Here is a 17747-nt window from a genome sequence, read left to right on the forward strand (position 1 = left end):
AAAAGGTCAAACGTGGCAGATTAAAAAGCACTAACGTCATCGACAGCAACTTTTTGCTGAGTGAAATAAGAATTATGAAAAAAACAAAAACGAGTTCAGCGTTTGCAACAGACTGCATCCACGGTGCAGCGTGTTTTCTTATCTTTCCTTTTTTCCCCCCTCTGTGTGAAAAATCTCTTCAAAGCATCATCTCCATCCCCACAAACACACATTTTGTTTTCTTCTGACACTTATTTACCTCTGACATAATAATTATCAAAGTTTTCTTCTAACGAAGAAAAGGAAAAAAAGCTCTTCTCTATTAACTCTGTACAGCTTATGTCATAGATTCTTTTTTCTTCTTTAGAACAATTAGTCTGGCGTCTTGTATCCTCCGACGGATCCAAGAGACTGACTTTGTTTTCTTGTTTTTTTTGTTTTGTTTTGCTTGTTTTGTTTTGTTTTTCCTCGGAATCAGACGTCACACTTTGTAAAAAGTTTCTGGCGCCCTTCAAATTAAGGCCATGAAGATTTAAGAAAGACAGAAACGAAGGAAAAAAAACCCACATTGTTTTTGAATATATCTAGAAAAGTAAAATTTTAAACTATAACATAAAAAAGTGAAAAGAAACTGTAGCTTAATATCTGAGGAAGACAATCTCTGTATCTCAAACTCAGCTCCCCCCTTTTTCTAATTATAAAATAAACTTCACCACCTGCCTGCACATTCAACCTTTTTTTTGTAATTTTTTTCCTTTTTTGATGGTTGACAATTTTTCTTTGAGAAACTTTTCAAGCTTCAGACCAGCCCTTTAGGCAGGTTTCCAGACTTAAAAAAAAACAAAACAAAACAAAAAAACACTTCTTTGCACTGTGCCCAGTAATTCCCCCATCCCCTTCCTCAGCCTCCTCCTTACGTCTTTTTCCCCCTCTCTCTTTCTCATAGACCAGGTAGGAAATGAAAAAATTGTCTCTTTTTTTTGGTGCCTGGGCAATCTGGAAGCAATCTCTTTCTTTCCTCTTTTCCTTGCATTCACAGTGCAGCCACCTTCTGTCTCAAGGCAACGCTGTCACAGGAACATTCTCTCAGGCCGTCGCTATCTGATGAAAGAGGAGAAAACAGAGGTGGGGTGCAGCTGTAATCAAAGCCCAATATTACAAATGCAGAAAAGCAAAAGGGATAACAGCCGAGGTCTGAAGACTGAAACTAAATAAAGCGTTTTGGAGCAGATCACAAAAGGCGAACGTACCACCACAGTGTAATAATTTCAGTATTTTCATAATGGAATATCTCTTCACAAAGATGGTCATTTAATTCTGTGTTGCAGTCGAGCCCCAGCTGCCAGTGCTGAAAAATTAAGCCAATGTAGAAGTACCAAAACTTGCAGTTCCTTCAATGGCCACTTGAAGCTGGCTCCAAAAGTGGGTCACTTCCCATAGAACACCATGGTAAAATATCTACACCTGGTCTCTTTATCTAGTTTCTTCTTTCAGTCTCTATAGCTAGGGTCAAGAAGAAGATTAAAGCTACACTGTGTCAGGTTTCGGCCCGGATCCAGGATTCAATTCTGTTTTTCCTCCTTTCTTTTCATCACCATCTGCCTCTGCTTTGATTTATTAGTTGTTTATTTTCATCATGTGTCTATTCTATGCGGTATTTTGCTTTGCCACTTTGTTTCTGTGTTACTTTTATACTTCAGCCATAGTTCAGTTCCGTTCTAGTTTCATTCTGTCAGTTGTATTTTCATTTATTGTTCATTAGTTTCTTACTTGTCTATTTTGCTGTTCTCATTTGTGTTATCAGTTATGCTTAAGTATCGGGTTTTGTTTTCTGTTAATTATTAGCCTTTGTTTGTTTTGTCATCTGTTGGTATACTTCAGTCATTAGTCAGGTCCAGTCTTGTTTTGTCTTTTGTTTATGTAATTATAATTCTCTGATTAATTCTCATGTTCATGCTCTGATCTAGTTCCTGTTCATTGCAGTATTATATTCTGTTTTAGCCTTTATTCTCAGTCTGTCCTCATTCCCGTTGGATTATGTTCTCACTTCACATCCCTGCACCTGCCATTATGTCTTCGTCCCTCTCATATCTCTGTTTGTGTTGTCACGTCATGCCACTTCACCAGCTCTGTGCCCTTTCTCACACTTTGATTCAGTCTGCTTTGTGTTTCCATTCACTCACGCTCTTTGCACGTGCTCACGTATCTTTGTGTATTACGTCACTCTACTTGCCTATGTATTATCTTTGTCCATGAGCCACACCCCTTTCTAGATTGTTCCTCACGTGCGCCAAATTAACACCTGTGTTATTTAAACACCTCCCAGCCATCACTCCCCTGCCAGTTTGTTGTCTTTGCACACATTCCAGCGCTCGTTTTCAGTCCTGATTTTTGCCTTGCCGTGTACCGTATTTTTGCACTGTTCTCCTCGACCATGCCTCTTGCCTCATCCTGGATGTCTGTGTTTGCTCGTGCCTCTGACCCCTGCTCAACCATGACTGTGTTTTTGCCTGATCCTGATTGTACCTCTGCTCTGCTGATTGACCACATGTGTACCGAACCAGAGCCTGGAATAAAGACCATGTTTTATCTTACACCTAAGCCTAGTCTGGGAGTTTGCAATGTGGGTCCAGTCGCTATGGTTGCCATGCAGCCGCCTGCCCTGACACAGTGTGTAGGATTTACAGGTGTTTATTAGCAGAAACGTAATATAGCATTCATAACCATCCGCCATGTTGCCCGGCTATGTCAATATGTACGGTAGTTCAAAAGAGACATACTGGGATTTTGCACTGTGACTGTGGCTGAAGCAAAAGAAGAAGATTAATCAATGGTTGCTCCACTCTTCAGTGTCTACCGGTTATTAGTGCAGAGAAGCCTCACCTTTTTGAAATGGAGGATCACATGTATCATTTATCACAAGAGAAGGCAAGTGAGCATGACTCTGCGGTCGCCAAAGAAGTAAAAATGTGAAGAGAAACAAACTAGTCACTGATGACCATGTAATGCAATCTGCAGCTTCACCACTAGATGGCACTAAATCCTACACACTGTAGCTTTAAAATATAACCATTTAAAACAAGAGGACTGTCCCGAGTGGCCAGTACGGTAGGACACATAGTTACAGACACCTGAATCCAACCTGATTTGCCAAAAGCAGGTCAAAGTCAGCATCTTCTGAACTCACGTGAGAGTTGAACTTGCGCTCACATATCTAGGCTCTGTGACGATTTTGTGTTGAGTAATCACATGGCAATGTCCCATTTTCACACCATGATGTGAATATGACCTGACTTGGTGTCACCTCAGTGTTTGACTCACTTGGACTGGTATGAGTAAGCGGGAACATGGTCGGCAGCGCTGTCCACCTGGATCTGTTGCTGCTGACCTGCCACCTCCTGCGATGAGGGAGCCACCGTCTGGGGGGAGGCATCCGCCACCACTCCCTGAGGGAGCACATGGGAGGAAATGTGTCAGAGCCGCAACATGTGGGAATGTTTTCAGGGGCCATTCTGCAGCGATCGTGAGTTAGTAATGCAAAGAATCTCGTTCTTTTTTTACTTTAAAATAACAGATCAATAGTAAGATTAACATAATAATGACTATAAAGATAAAAAAATGTAGAACATCAGTGTGTGATCACACAAAATAACTGGATGGTGACAGACAATTAATTCAGATGAAAATGAAATGACTGTGAGCATTGTGATAGCTTGTGAATGTCAGTGTGTTGTCTCAATATGCGTTGATGTTTTGATGCCAATTTCTATTACGCCTCAACACCCGCGTCACACCTCATCACAAGCAGGTACGACATTCAACTCCAACCACAAGTGCAAGCTCTGCACCCTTATATGGACTCTGGTGGTGCCAACTGGTAACATGACGTTCACAGAGCATCAACTGTGAGTGCCTCCACCCCATAACCCCGCAAAAATCAAGATGAACTCACAAGAGACAGCAAAACAACGGGTGGAAAAACTACCTGCCAAAGGTACACTAAAAGTTCTCAAAACCAAGGACAACAAGCAGTAGTGCAACAACAAAGCAGGCGAACTGGGCCATTGCCTGGCGCCCTGAGCTGGAAGGGGGCTCCAGAGAATGGATGATTAGATTACACATTCTGCTGCAACAACAATTTGGTGATAATTGGCCAGGTACAGCATAGAAAGTGTAATAATGTCCAGAAATTCAACAGAATCTGTTACACTGAATAAACTAGTTATGCCAAAGCTTTAATTTGGCCCAGAATCAGAAAACTAGGTTGGTTATCAATTCATTGCTAACAACAGCTAGTTAGGAGACCAACATATTCTGTCCAGACTGTTATTAATGCAAAAACAGCACATTATTTCTGTTTGAATTTGAGTAGACAAGGGTTACAGTGTACAAAATGCTTAATTATTGTAGGTACAGATAAATAAGAACAACAATGTAAACCTGTTGAATTAAGCAACAATGTGCTAGAATATAAATCGGGCAGTGGTGGTGGACAAGTGGTTAGCACGCTAGGTTTCAGTGCGGAAGGTTCCCGGTTCAAACCCCACCCCTGCCACATTTCTCCATGTAATGTGGAGTCGTGTCAAGAAGGGCATCCGGCGTAAAAATTGTGTCAGACTCAACATGGAGGTCCACCTTGGATCTGCTGTGGCGACCCTGAGTGCAAACAAGGGAACAGCCGAAGGGACTTAGTTACTTTTGTGCTAGAATATGAGTTGATGTCATTTATTTCATTTACTTAATCCAAATCATTTTTTAGGCAGATATGTAGTAAATGTAAATCAATTTCACCCACAACACATATAATGAATAAATAAGTCAGTTTTAGATTATCAGTAAATATGAATCAGTTTCCCCCAGATATTTAGAAAATCTACATTATTTTTGCTCAGATACTTAGTAAATATGAATCAGCTTTCCTTGTGAAGTTGACTAGGATTTAGTAAATATTTATTTGGCAAAAAAGTCATCATTTTGCATGATATTACTAAAGCCAACTGTTGCTTTTATTAACATGCACTTCATTTTTAGGTATTTTGTTTAGGTTTAGTTAATGTATTCAACACTTTTTAATCAAAATTGTTGAACTTAAAATCTATTCAATTATGTTATATGTCACTTTTCTTGCCACAATTTTTTGTAAGTAAACATTGGTCAAAATTTTTACAGTGCATATCAACTGGTTCATTCCATGGAACAATACATGAAATTCGACGAAAAATGATGTAGTTGGAATCCTCTGGTTGCAATCCTTGTCACAAACATAAAAAAATCTTTACCAGAAAGTGATGTTTTTGCGCTAATGTGCTCCACTTTCAGTAATTCTACAACTAGTTACCTCCGCCAAGGATGTAATAAAATCATCAGCGTTTATTTATTTATTTGTGTGGCTGGCTGTTAGCAAGATTGTGTCAAAACTACTGCACAGATTTTGACGAAATTTTCACCATAGATAGATATTAGACCAAGGAAGACTCCATTAAATTTTGGAGGTGACTCTGGATCAAGTTTCCCTTTATATAGGCTTTAAAGGATTACTTCAAAACTACTTCACGGATTCTCACCAAATTTGCACCACAGATATATATTAGGTCATGGAAGACTCCACTGACATTTGGAGGTGATCCGGATTCTGGATCAAGATTTCCCTTTATCGAGGCTTTGAAGGATTACTTCAAAACAACTTCACGGATTCTCAACAACTTTGCACCACAGATGGATATTAGGGTGTGGAAGACTCCACTGAATTTGGGAGGTGATCCGGTGTTGCAGACCGAACCGTCCGCCCCTAAAAATCGGTCTGCCTTTTGCATTTGTGCATGCGTCATTTTGGACCACAGCAGCATGTCTGAGACAGAGTCTCTTCACTCAAAGCAATCAAATAGATTAATGGGATTATTAACCATCAGATGATAAAGGTAAAACCTCTTAAATCATTCTAAACTCAGTTTTAAGCAGAAACGAGGCAAAATTCCGTGACGCTTTGAAATGTCTGACGTGCAGTGAATGCATCAGATAGCAGCTCGTTAGCCACCACGCTTTGATCGTTTCTGCTGCCTTTTATGATGAAATAATGTTAAATTTATGTGGAAATGATTGTTGTACTAAAGCTTCAGATATCTGTCGTGAGCTAGATAATGAATGGAGTGCAGTCTGAAACAGAAATGAGGCGTTAATCCGTGAACCGGTCCATTCGGTTGGCGACACCGGATCTGGATTGGCAGACGTCAGAAATCTCTGATTGCTCTTGTTCACACTAAATTTGTTAAGAATGGAAGCAGAAACACCCAACCATTGATATTTTCATGATGATATTTCAATATGACACAGATGCACTGTTCTATTTCTGATTGACCTTTGACTAGAAGAGCCAACGGGACCTTTAGTCACATTGCGCATGCTCCTTCTGAGATCGCAACTTTGCTTTGTTTTAATTTTTTGTTGAAGATGAGAATGATGTGGTCTTGGAAGTGGTTGGGGGGGATCCAGAATTCTTGGAAACACACCTGACAAGAGGAACAATAGACTGGTAAAATAACACCTTTATCAGCAGCTGGCCAAACCAAAAACACCCCTCAATAGAACACCAAGAGCCAAGAGCGTGCTGGTTGATCATTCTAAAACTCTGCTTTGTGTCGATGCTAAATTTAAAACTAAATCCCAGTAAATCTGGAGTAAGAATGTTAGACTTCCTCCCATTTACCCATCGACACACCAGTGTCAGGATGCTGCCAGGTAGGCGCACAGCTGCACACCACAAGCGAAGACCCTTTGTGATTTTGCAGTCTGGCAGGGATTTGAACAGAGGATCCTCTAGTCATAAACCCACCACTTTCACCTCTTATCCATCAACGCCACACGTTAGTATAAAATCAGCAATCAGAAGATTCAGAATATGCAGGTTTAAAAATGTGAATCTGAAGTGACATCATTTTCTGCATTTTATAAAAATATCAAACATTTAAGGGTAAAATGTGTTGTTTTTTTTTTTTGCTGCCTGTGCCTGAGACACAATGACGCTTTAATGATGTCCATGTGTACTGTGTAATTCATCACAAAAGCCTCTTAGCCTTTTTACGTGCGGAGCATTAACAACAGCCGCCATCATTGAGTCATCTCAATCACCTTTAACAAGCTCTCAAGGATACCGCGTCCGGCCCACACGTAAGCCCCGTGGGCACGGCCTGATAGAGCGATATGCACCCGCTGATGACGCCGGCACTGAGAGAACGCCGCCACTCAGGATGAAATAGGTACGAGGCGCCAGCGGCTAGACTACAACTACATCTCTCTCCGCTGTCGGACCCCTTCATGAGGAACTTCCAAGAGGAGGGGGAGTCTGGGAGGGAGGAGCGACTAATAGGTCTGTCAGAGGAAACTGTCACTGTCTGTGGCTGGTGGACGACCCGGAGCGGCAAGGCTGATGGATGTACGTCAGAGCTACCTGCAACCTGTACCAGCCGGGTACTGAAAAACAGCACCAGCGGTGCTGTCATCAGCTACACGACTGATAGTCCATCTGAATAAGACTGCAGCCGACCCACTCTCCTTGCTGGGCCGGCCAACCTGGCTGCAACGTTCATCATTTCTCAAACTCGACCACCTGACCTGCCAGGACACCACACAGCCACCAAAAAAGTGACTAACCCCGCGCTGCACTTCAAATGTCTTTACGAAATGCAATAAAACTTCTGATTCATTCTGCTTCGCTTGCAGTTTGCATCCTTATTACTTGCTGGTTAGTGTGAAGCCATTTGTTCAGAGAACGAGAGCAATTTATAGCTCCCTTCAAACATAATCTGTCTCTTTAATGATTGTTTTGTTGTGCCGCTGTGGTGAGCAGGTTTTAAAAAATGGTCACGCGGGTGCTTGTGGGTGTTACAGTGATGATGTGCCCCATTGCGATTATTATTGGTAAGTACCATGTTCAAGCGTGTGGGTCTTACTTCGACAGCGACGGCTGTTGGAGGCACAGGAGTGTACTGGGGAATGTAGGTCCCTTGCATAGGCGCCGCGGCGGCTGCAGCAGTCATGTACTGAAACACAGACAAAATCCACAAATGGACATCAAAGTCCCTGTGCATGATGACCTTCAAGCCAACTAACAAAAACAAACCACTGAGGTTACATTCTTCGCTTAAATGAGTCAGGGACCCCAAGTTTCCATTTGCTCCAGTGGAATAATTTTTCTTTAACATGATCACAAATGCTTGGTTTGACCTCTGACCCAGTGAAATGCCATCCACTGCAACTTGGTATCCACTGAGGCTCGATTCTGGATTTAAATTAGACAGGGACCCCAAGTTTCCATTTGCTCCAGTGGAATAATTTTTCTTTAACATGATCACAAATGTTTGGTTTGACCTCTGACCCAGTGAAATGCCATCCACTGCAATTTGGTGTCCACCGAGGCTAGATTCTGTGTTTAAATTAGACATGGACCCCAAGTTTCCATTTGCTCCAGTGGAATAATTTTTCTTTAACATGATCACAAATGCTTGTTTTGACTTCTGACCCTAGTGAAATGCCATCTAGTGCAACTTGGTATCCACTGAGGGTAGATTCTGGGTTTGAATTAGACATGGACCCCAAGTTTCCATTTGCTCCAGTGGACTAATTTTTCTTTCACATGATCACAAATGCTAGTTTTGACCTGTGACCCCAGTGAAATGCCATCCACTGCAATTTGGTATCCACTGAGGCTAGATTCTGTGTTTAAATTAGACATGGACCCCAAGTTTCCATTTGCTCCAGTGGAATAATTTTTCTTTCACATGATCACAAATGCTTGCTTTGACCTCTGACCCCAGTGAAATGCCACCCACTGCAATTTGGTATCCACTAAGGCTAGATTCTGTGTTTAAATTAGACATGGACCCCAAGTTTCCATTTGCTCCAGTGGAATAATTTTTCTTTCACATGATCACAAATGCTAGTTTTGACCTTTGACCCCAGTGAAATGTCTCCACTGCAACTTGGTGTCCACTGAGGCTGGATTCTGGGTTTAAATTAGACAGGGACCCCAAGTTTCCATTTGCTTCACAGAGGATAGAGAGCAGATTTTGATCTTGAATGACCACAAAGCACCTTGTTCCTATTGAATCAAACTGGGCATTCTTTTTTGAAAATGATCAAAAATGCTTGTTTTGACAAGCTGTTACACACACACACACACACACACACACACACACATAGAGAGAGAGAGAGAGAGAGAGAAGAATAATTTTACATCAAAAACAATATCAAAACTCTAAAAACCCATTTGAAGAGGAGCTTGCTATTCCCTCAGTATCCTTTGGAGGGCGCTAAAAGAACATGTGTGCACGCTCGGCGCAGCAGGAGAGTTTGGTGAGGCACATGGGGAAGGAGGAGGACGACGTGTCCTGGTGCTGGTGTTCCATGGAGACTTTGTTCCAGGCAGGCAAGTGTACAGATAAGTAGGGGAGAAAAAAAAGAACCAAAAAGAGAGTGAAGGAGAGTGAGAATGAAAGAGAAAAGAAAGCAGGAGGTCTTTGCTTGAGGCAGGTATTACTTTAGGCATGCCTGCCTCGGCTTTTAAGTCAGTGCTGGTTCTCTCCATGATGGTCATGTTACACGTGTGACATGGGTCCGGTACCACGACACCCACAAGGTGTTCACATGCAATATGAAAGAGGCCATGCAGATTTTTTTTTATTTTTTTACTTGCAATGAATTCCTGCAAATTTTTAATTAAAACATGCCTGTGCATATAACAGATGACCTCCCATGTGCACGGGCGTGTGTGTGTGTGTGTGTAACCCCTGGTGTGTTTGTGGATGGCGTGATTGTGGCTAGGCCATGTGACAGTGCGTGAAAGACAAAGAGGCTTGGAACGATAACACGACACTACAGCGACAAACGGATGTGATCCCAGATAAAAGCCGCCAGGCTGCCTCGATGGCTCTCCTCGTCTTCCTGCTGCTTTTCTGGACTGAGTACAGTCCTTTTCATTCTGCCTTATTTTTGCCTCTCAATACCCCTGCTGGCACTAAAAAGTGTGGCGGCAGCGTGCTGGAGGAGGCGGTAATGGAGGGGCTGCGCCCGGTAGCAGAGCCTTTCTTGGCCACGGGCCCGGCGGTGCTGGTGAAGTGTCATTACCGGCAGCGTTGCTAATGGATCGCGTACGGCTCCGCTGCTCACCGCTAATGAGAGCAGCTAAAGGCCACAGACACGGGTGATTAATCCCCCCGCCGTCACCACACGCAGTCAGGAGGATGCCCCGGGATGGATATGAGTGTGAATTTAAGGCTATGACGCCTTCAGGGCTGCAGCGGCACATCCAAATTTTCTGTGTCATCCCGCCGACTCTCTCACCTCGCTCTCGCTTCCCAACCCGCCGTCGTGTAAAAGGCTCCATCAGATAGTTGAACTGACCTTCTCACGAACCCACACGTATCAATTTCCACCTTTATCTATTTTTTGTCTTCCTCATTACGTTATTGGGCTGACTCTCCCGTGAGGATGGCACGAAAGCAAATGAAGGCCAGTGAGAGATAAATAGCAAAAGAAAAACCTCCTTGTCAAAGCAAGAAAGTCCATTTGAAATGTCACATTTCACTGTGTGACTGCAAAAGGAATTCAAATTAAATTTAACAAGAAAATTTAATAAGATTTTCCCCCCACTATAACCATTAGTTAACCTATTAAATGCAGCACGGTGAGCAGGGCAGATTTGTGTGGAAATTCTGTGGATGTCAAGCCCAGATCAAGTAAAATGGGTTGCTATGGTGATAAAAATGATTTTTGTCCAGTTTCAATTCTTTTAATAATTCTTCCCCTATAGTCAGGGGACAAGTTTGGGTGATATAAAGCATCCCTAATTGGCAATAAATGGTGTTTCACGCTCGCAGTCACACACATGCATAAATGCACATGTGCGCACACGCACCTGCACCTGAAGCAGATGGTGTGTGTGAGTATGTTTGATGAACGGGAGGCCTGAATAGCTCCTTAACGAGGCTGGTGTGAGGAGACTCCTTAAATCTCCTCTCCACCATCACTCACTCACGACACACACCGATGACTACAGTGCAAAGTCAGACTGCAATGCAGCAACGCCAATAAAGCAAAAAAAACAAAAAAAAAAAACCCCACCCAAAAAACAGCAAAAAGTTCACACCAACAAAAGGGGCGCATCCAGGGATTTATTCTGGGGGGCCTCCACTGTCCACTGCATCTCACCATTAGTGCTGCAAATGCTTTATAATGTTGAATCTTTTTCCTGAAGCATTCACTTTAACTGTTTCAAAACAAAAATTCATTTTCTGAAGCATTTAGGTTATTGAGCTTTTTTAAAACTGTAAACTATTTTGTGAAGCAGTTGTTTTGTAAAATGTTTAAGCTTTTCAAAACTGCTAATTATTTTCTGAATTAACTGTTCCGCTTAGATCATTGAACTTTTCAAAACGGTAAACTACTTCGTGAGGCAAATGTTTCATTAATTTTATTGTTTTTCAAAACTTCAAAAATATTTTCTGACATAATTGTTCCATTTAATTTATTGAGCTTTCTCAAACTGTAAAATATTTTCCGAAGCAATCTTTCCATTTAGTTTATTAAGCTTTTAAAACTAAACTATTTTGCAAAACAATTGTTTCAATAAATTTAAGCTTTTCAAACTGTTAACTGCTTTGTGAAACAACTGTTTCATTAATTTCTTTGAGTTTAAAAAAAAAACTGTACAACTATTTTCTGACTTAATTATTCCATTTAGTTTATTAAGCTTTTCAAAACAGAAATTCCATCCATGCATTTCATAAACCTGCTTACTCCAATTCAGGGTGACAGAGGTGCTGGAGCCTATTCCAGCAGTCATTGGGCCACTACAGGCCATCAGTCTGTCACAGAGCCAATCAAAAATATTTTCTTAAGGAATTATTCTATTTAGTTTATTAAGCTTTTCAAAAGAGTAAAATATTTTCAGAAGAAATTGTTTCATTTAATTTTTAAGCATTTTAAAACAGCAAATCATTTGCTGTCACAACTACTAGTTTTAAATGTTTCAACACTATTTCTAAGAAAATGGTTAATTTAGTATTTTGAGCCTCTTGAAACTGAATAATTTTTAGAAGAATGTATTTCTTTTTTTTAAGTTCAAAACATTTTTTTTTCTGAAGTTTCATTTAGTGAGAATTTGTGAATCATTTTCTGAAAAAGGCTTCAATAAGGTTTATGTTGTTGAGAATTTCAAAACAATCATGTTCTTAAATAAAGAATTTCTGCTGTCAAGATACTTTATGGAATAATTTTTCCATTTAGTTTGAGCTTTTTGAAACTACTTTGTCAAGCAATGATTTCACTCAATTTACAGTTACTTTTTTCACAACAGTCAATTATTTTGTGAATTAATTTGATTGAATTTTTCAAAATGGCAAGTGTTTTCTGAAGAAGTTATTTCATTTAATTTTTAAGCATTTCAAAATGGAATAATTTGCTGTCATAACTATGATGGTTTTGAATGTTTCAAAACAATTTTTAAGCAAATGGTTCATTTAGCATTTTGAGTCTCCTGAAACTGAATCATTTTTAGAAGAACGTATTTGTTTTAGTTTTTTCAAGCACTTGAAAACAAGAATTTTCTGAAGTTTCATTTACTGTGAATTATTTTCTGAAAAAAAAAAAAAGCTTCAATAAGGTTTATGTTGTTGCTGAGCTTTTCAAAGCAGTCAATAATTTTTCTGAACAAAGGAATTTCGGCTGTCAAGCAGATATTTTTTGGAAAATATTCCATTTAGTTCTTTAAGTACTTTAAAAGTGAAACATCTCAAGAAGCATTTGCGTTGCGTGATTCACCTCAACAAATAGCGGCAACGATCACACGTTGGTCGCTATTCACACCCCCCATTCAGTATATGGCAGTGTTCTATGCATTTTGACGGTGGGGGGAGGGGTGTGTAGTGTTTGAGATGAGACTCATCCCCTCCCCTCCCGTCAAAATACATAAAAGAAATATATAGTTTTGCAAATTGTTTTTTTTACAAATAAAAAAATGACATTTACAAATATACATGTATTTGTAAAAAACCAACACACACGTTACTATACCTTGCGTCTTGGTTTTTACAAATAAATAAACCAACCAACCAGTGATTGAGATGAGACTCATTTTTCCTTAATTCCTTTTGGCTTGTGTGTCTGTTAATGGTCAAACCTTCAGAATTAAAAGATATGTGGGATATTTCCCATTATGTGGGTGTTCCCATTAATGTCGTTAAACTGTCCGGAATTAGTTTTAAGTGAAACCATGAGTGAAAAGTGCTTTCTTTCTTGTCTGTGTTGTAATATGTGGAAAGTAAATGACATTTTTTGGGAGGCAGCAGTGGGAAGAGTGCATAAAGACAGAAGCTCTGGCTCGTTGTTTGTTTGGGGTTTGTGATCGCCTTTGATTTTACCCAGAAGCCGATAGTGTACCGAGTTAATACTAATAGTTGGCGGTTAGCTGTAACTTCTACTAATTTTTTTTAGCGATTTAGTGTTATAAAAGTTAACTTTTCAGTTAGTGGATTAGCGGTTACCTAAGCTAACTTTTTGGTTAGCTGTGCCCACCACTGGATATACCATATTGCTTCAAAAACTCTCTTTTCTCTTTGACTCAATGGATGAGCATTTGTACATTAAAAACACCGTTCTCTCTCTGGATTTAACTTCTGTTGTAGTTTTTACAGAACTGCAAAGGAAATAGTCAGTAAATCTGTCCATCCTCGTCTTCATGTTGTCAAGTTGCAAGTTGTTGGATAAGAGCAGGTTGAAGCAGGAGCATCTACAGGAGCTTGTGTAGGTTATTAATGGTTGAGCAGCACAGGGATGGGCTGTGATGACTATTGATCTCAGCTGTGGGGCTCCAATACGATGGGAACTACTGAAGCTTCACACCATCAGCTGTGAATCACAACACTACGCTGTTTCACTGTGAAAAATGCTTCACATCTCGGCCCCGAGGCTTTCTTTAAATCCTGCCTGAAGGGATTCACAGTACAGAGGCAAAGTCACGTTCTTCATTTATATGGCTTCTTTAAACACATTCCTATAAAAACAGCATTTTTAAATTGATTTTTAGCTACTTGCTCTGTTTATAAATACACACACACACACGCGCACACACACACACACACACACTGGATAAATCCTAAGTGACATCACTTATAGATTTTCTGAAGCACAGTTTTGAAACTCCCAGCCAACCCAAAAATTGGTAAAGAGGTAGACCATGGGCAAGACCAGTGTGTTCTGGGTGGGACAAATGAAGCCAGAACATGTTCCCAAACTAGCTCAGCCTAACAGGCTAACTTTGGTTTTTCCAAGTTGGCCGGAGGTTTTCATAACAGGTGGCTTGGTATAACACAGGTTAAACACAGTATGACCTGCATATTCCCAGAGTTACATATGGACCAAATGTTCCCAAGCTACTAATGCATCATAACTGTGCTAATGGTGCTAGCATAGAAACTAAACACTAAAATTTCACTCAAAGGAAATACCAGCGTACAAATTTCTTAGCTAGAACATTAGTACAATTAACTGTACAGCAAGTCTTATTATGTTAGATATTTGTAATAAAATGCTCAGAAAGGACAAACATCATCAGTCTACAGCAGCTAGCAGCTTCTGCTAGCAGGGCCCCAGAGTCTGGACTCTTCTAGCCACTCTTGCTAACTCCTCAGTCAGGAAAGTCGCTATTGGCTGTCCTAAGAGTCGCTAGAAGTCTCTAATTGATGGCATTACCTAATTTGCATAATTGGCCATGTGCATGTAGTTGTTACCGATGCTACAGCAGAGAGGAATAATGTTGCGGGAGGGACAAAACATGAGTAAAAAAACACCCTAAATATGTTTAGAACTACAAATAAACTTTCTTGAGTAGACTTGGAACTGACAAACCTGACCCAACTGAAGAAGAGTAACTTTTTTTTACACTTTAGTTTTTTTAAGTCTGGCATTTAGTGCAGCGACTTATTTTAAACAATCCAGGGTTTTCATGTATCCCATAATCCCTTGCACACCAGAGAGTCGCTGCAGTCAAAACAACATAGAGAATCCACATGATAATTGTAAATGAATATTATACTACAAAAATGTATTTTTTTTATGCTTTTCATCACGTTAATAAGAGACTGCATGCATGATACCCTAAAACAATTATAGTGGTCCCTTGTTTATTGCGGGAGTTACGTTCTAAAAATAACCCGCGATAGACGAAATCCGCAAAGTAGTCAGCGTTATTTTTGTTGTGAAAGTGTAGGAACACGGACCCACAACAGGGGCGCAAATGAACGGACAATGGAGGAAGTCAAATAACAACACTTTACTGTTGTGAAGAAGCACAACCAACACGGCGAATTACAATTGTAGACAAGTAGTCAATTCACAAAAAAATGTGTCACGTGGGCAGGCTCGAAGATAAGAGACGTCCGTCCAAAGCAGAACCGGAACCACACGATTTCCTCCGCCACCGAACCCCGGGAATACTGGAGCCGCCAAGTCCCGAACACCCAGGTGGCCACTGCCTCCGCTTGTCGGATCTGGTACTGCTGGCGAGGAACAAAAACAGTTAGATGTGGGTGCGTGTGCACCCAGCAACACGTATGGTGGGAAAACCACCTCCACTTCTCGTCGAAAAAAGAAACAGAATATCTGCTGTCCAACACACACAAGCAACAGATATTCCTGTCAGAAACACAGTCAGCTGAGAACGTTACCTCCTTGGTAGAGCGATATCTCGGCAAAGAAGTGGAGATGACGTCTTGCAGATATACCGCTGCGGATCAGATGATTGGTAACAGCTGTCGTAGGTGACAGCTGTCACCCCGGCTGCTCCTGTGAGGTGGCAGCGCCCTCTGGTGCCTGGAGCCCGCACTCCAGGCAGGGTGCCCTCTGGTGGTGGTGGGCCAGCAGTACCTCCTCTTCAGCGGCCCACACAACAATTTTTTACAATTATTATATATGTTTTAAGGCTGTAAAACCCCTCACTACACACTTTATACACTTTTCTCAAACAGGCATTAACATTTTCTCACTTTTCTCTCCTGTGTAAACACTCTCAAAGTTCAAACCTTAGTAGAAAAATAAGTGCAGTATTATAGAATGAAACCAAAGATCAAATCCTGTTTTCAGGCCCAAACATTTGTTTGAGAAATAAAAATAGAACATTTTCCTATAAATAATTATGATGGCTGCACCTCTTCGTCCTGGCGCCGCTCCGCAGCATGTTTTTCCACTGAGAGACACCTCAGTGCAGGTGTCTTTCCGAGTGAAGAACACAGTTATGGGTAGTTGTTGGCGCTCTTTTTTTCTTCTGGAGGAGAAGATTATAAACAGGCACACGCAGAACACAATGCGCGTGCTGTTTCTTCGCTCACTGCCTCCAGTGTTACCGTTGCGGGACGGATGCGGGACCCGCAAAGAATCCAAGTCATTAAAAAGATACAAACCTCTCTCAGTGGCCACGGAGCTCTGCGGCTGCGGTTACCGAGACCATGCAGCACTGTGGATTTTTCTGCAAGAATTCTATCCTTGCGGTCTGCTGGAGCGCTCTGCATCAAAACAGCGAGCGTAGTCTCAGGACCTGTTGCCAGATTTTGGGCGCAACTCCACACAGCAGATAGAGGGGCAGTGTGAGTAGCCCACTGCAGCGCTTACCGAGCCCGCAGACTCGGTAAGCACATCGGAGGCAGTGAGAGCAATCGCGGTGATGCCGACTGGCCTGCCTGATGAGGACGCAGAACACAATGCGTTCTTAAAAAAAAAGCACCATGCAAAATTGCACTAAAAAAAAAAAATCCGCGAGGCCGCAAAAGGTGAACCACGATATAGCGAGGGACCACTGTATAACGAATAATCCGTATCTGCTACGTTTAATCTGCATGGAATTTATTAAACGCAAACCGAATTTCAGACATATATATTAGTCTAGAACAAAGAGGACAAACAGTGTAAAGAACAATAATCAAGATGTTAAAGAGCAAACTTCACTTTCCCCAGAACGACATGATCAGGAAGCGAGTGCAGCTCACAGCAACTCCCATTGAAAATAACAGAGAGACAGCCTGTGATTCTCACATGTTTACATAAAACAAACGCAATAACAACATCTATAAACCCAGAGAATATATTCAAGAGAGTTTTAGGCACAGTATAAAAATAGTTTTATGTTGCGATATTAATGCTGTTGTCCGTGTGCAGCGGTTAAAGTGCAGCGTGATCAGAGCGTCTCAATGCAGTTCTCAATGTTGCTGAGATCTCTCTACTTTGCTGTTCTGCTTTGATTTTACATATCAGTGAAGGAACAGTTAACACTTGCGCTAAAAATGATTTATGAATAGAATTTTTACGTGGCAAAAAATGAACAAGCACAGTAGCAAAGGAGAAGGTGGGAACCAGCCTGTCTTGCGTCTGTGTGAGCCAATCAGATGCGCTCTGTGCAAAGAGCTCTCAGCCAATGAAACAGAGTAACTCACTGCTGGTTGTCTGCCTCCTTTTCCATGCAAGTGGAGGAGGCCGGCGGTCTCCTATGAGTACTTTGGGACGGGGAGGAGCCCAGTCCCACAGCAATACCTGCTGTTCATCCATGAAGTTGGCCATCCGGGACACTGGTCATGTGACCTGCATAGCAATGTGGTCTCTATTTTTTAGTGAGTGAAAACACACCAGTTCGAGTGATATCGTAGCTGTGTTGCTGGCTGTGTTAAAGCCAATAAAAAAAATAAAAAAAATCATGGCCTAAAGCAATTGATAACATTTTTCTGCTGAGC

General features: G+C 41.2%; 1 protein-coding gene across 4 annotated transcripts in view; it reads right to left on the minus strand.

Moving 5' to 3' along the window:
- Window positions 1–408: 408 nt before the first annotated feature.
- Window positions 409–17747, minus strand: part of LOC117501699 (RNA-binding motif, single-stranded-interacting protein 3) — a 467438-nt gene continuing 450099 nt past the window's right edge. For 2 of the 4 annotated variants that reach the window (XM_034160656.1, XM_034160655.1), the window contains exons 12-14: window positions 7902–8015; window positions 3301–3425; window positions 409–1080 (exon numbers count right to left, since the gene is read on the minus strand). In XM_034160656.1, the coding sequence (XP_034016547.1) occupies window positions 1077–1080; window positions 3301–3425; window positions 7902–8015 (243 nt within the window). In that variant the 3' untranslated portion in view covers window positions 409–1076. The remainder of the gene's footprint in view (window positions 1081–3300; window positions 3426–7901; window positions 8016–17747) is intronic. The other 2 variants (XM_034160658.1, XM_034160657.1) reach the window with 1 other exon arrangement.

The sequence above is a fragment of the Thalassophryne amazonica genome, chromosome 20 (assembly GCF_902500255.1).
Source record: "Thalassophryne amazonica chromosome 20, fThaAma1.1, whole genome shotgun sequence".
Taxonomy (NCBI): Eukaryota; Metazoa; Chordata; class Actinopteri; order Batrachoidiformes; family Batrachoididae; genus Thalassophryne; species Thalassophryne amazonica.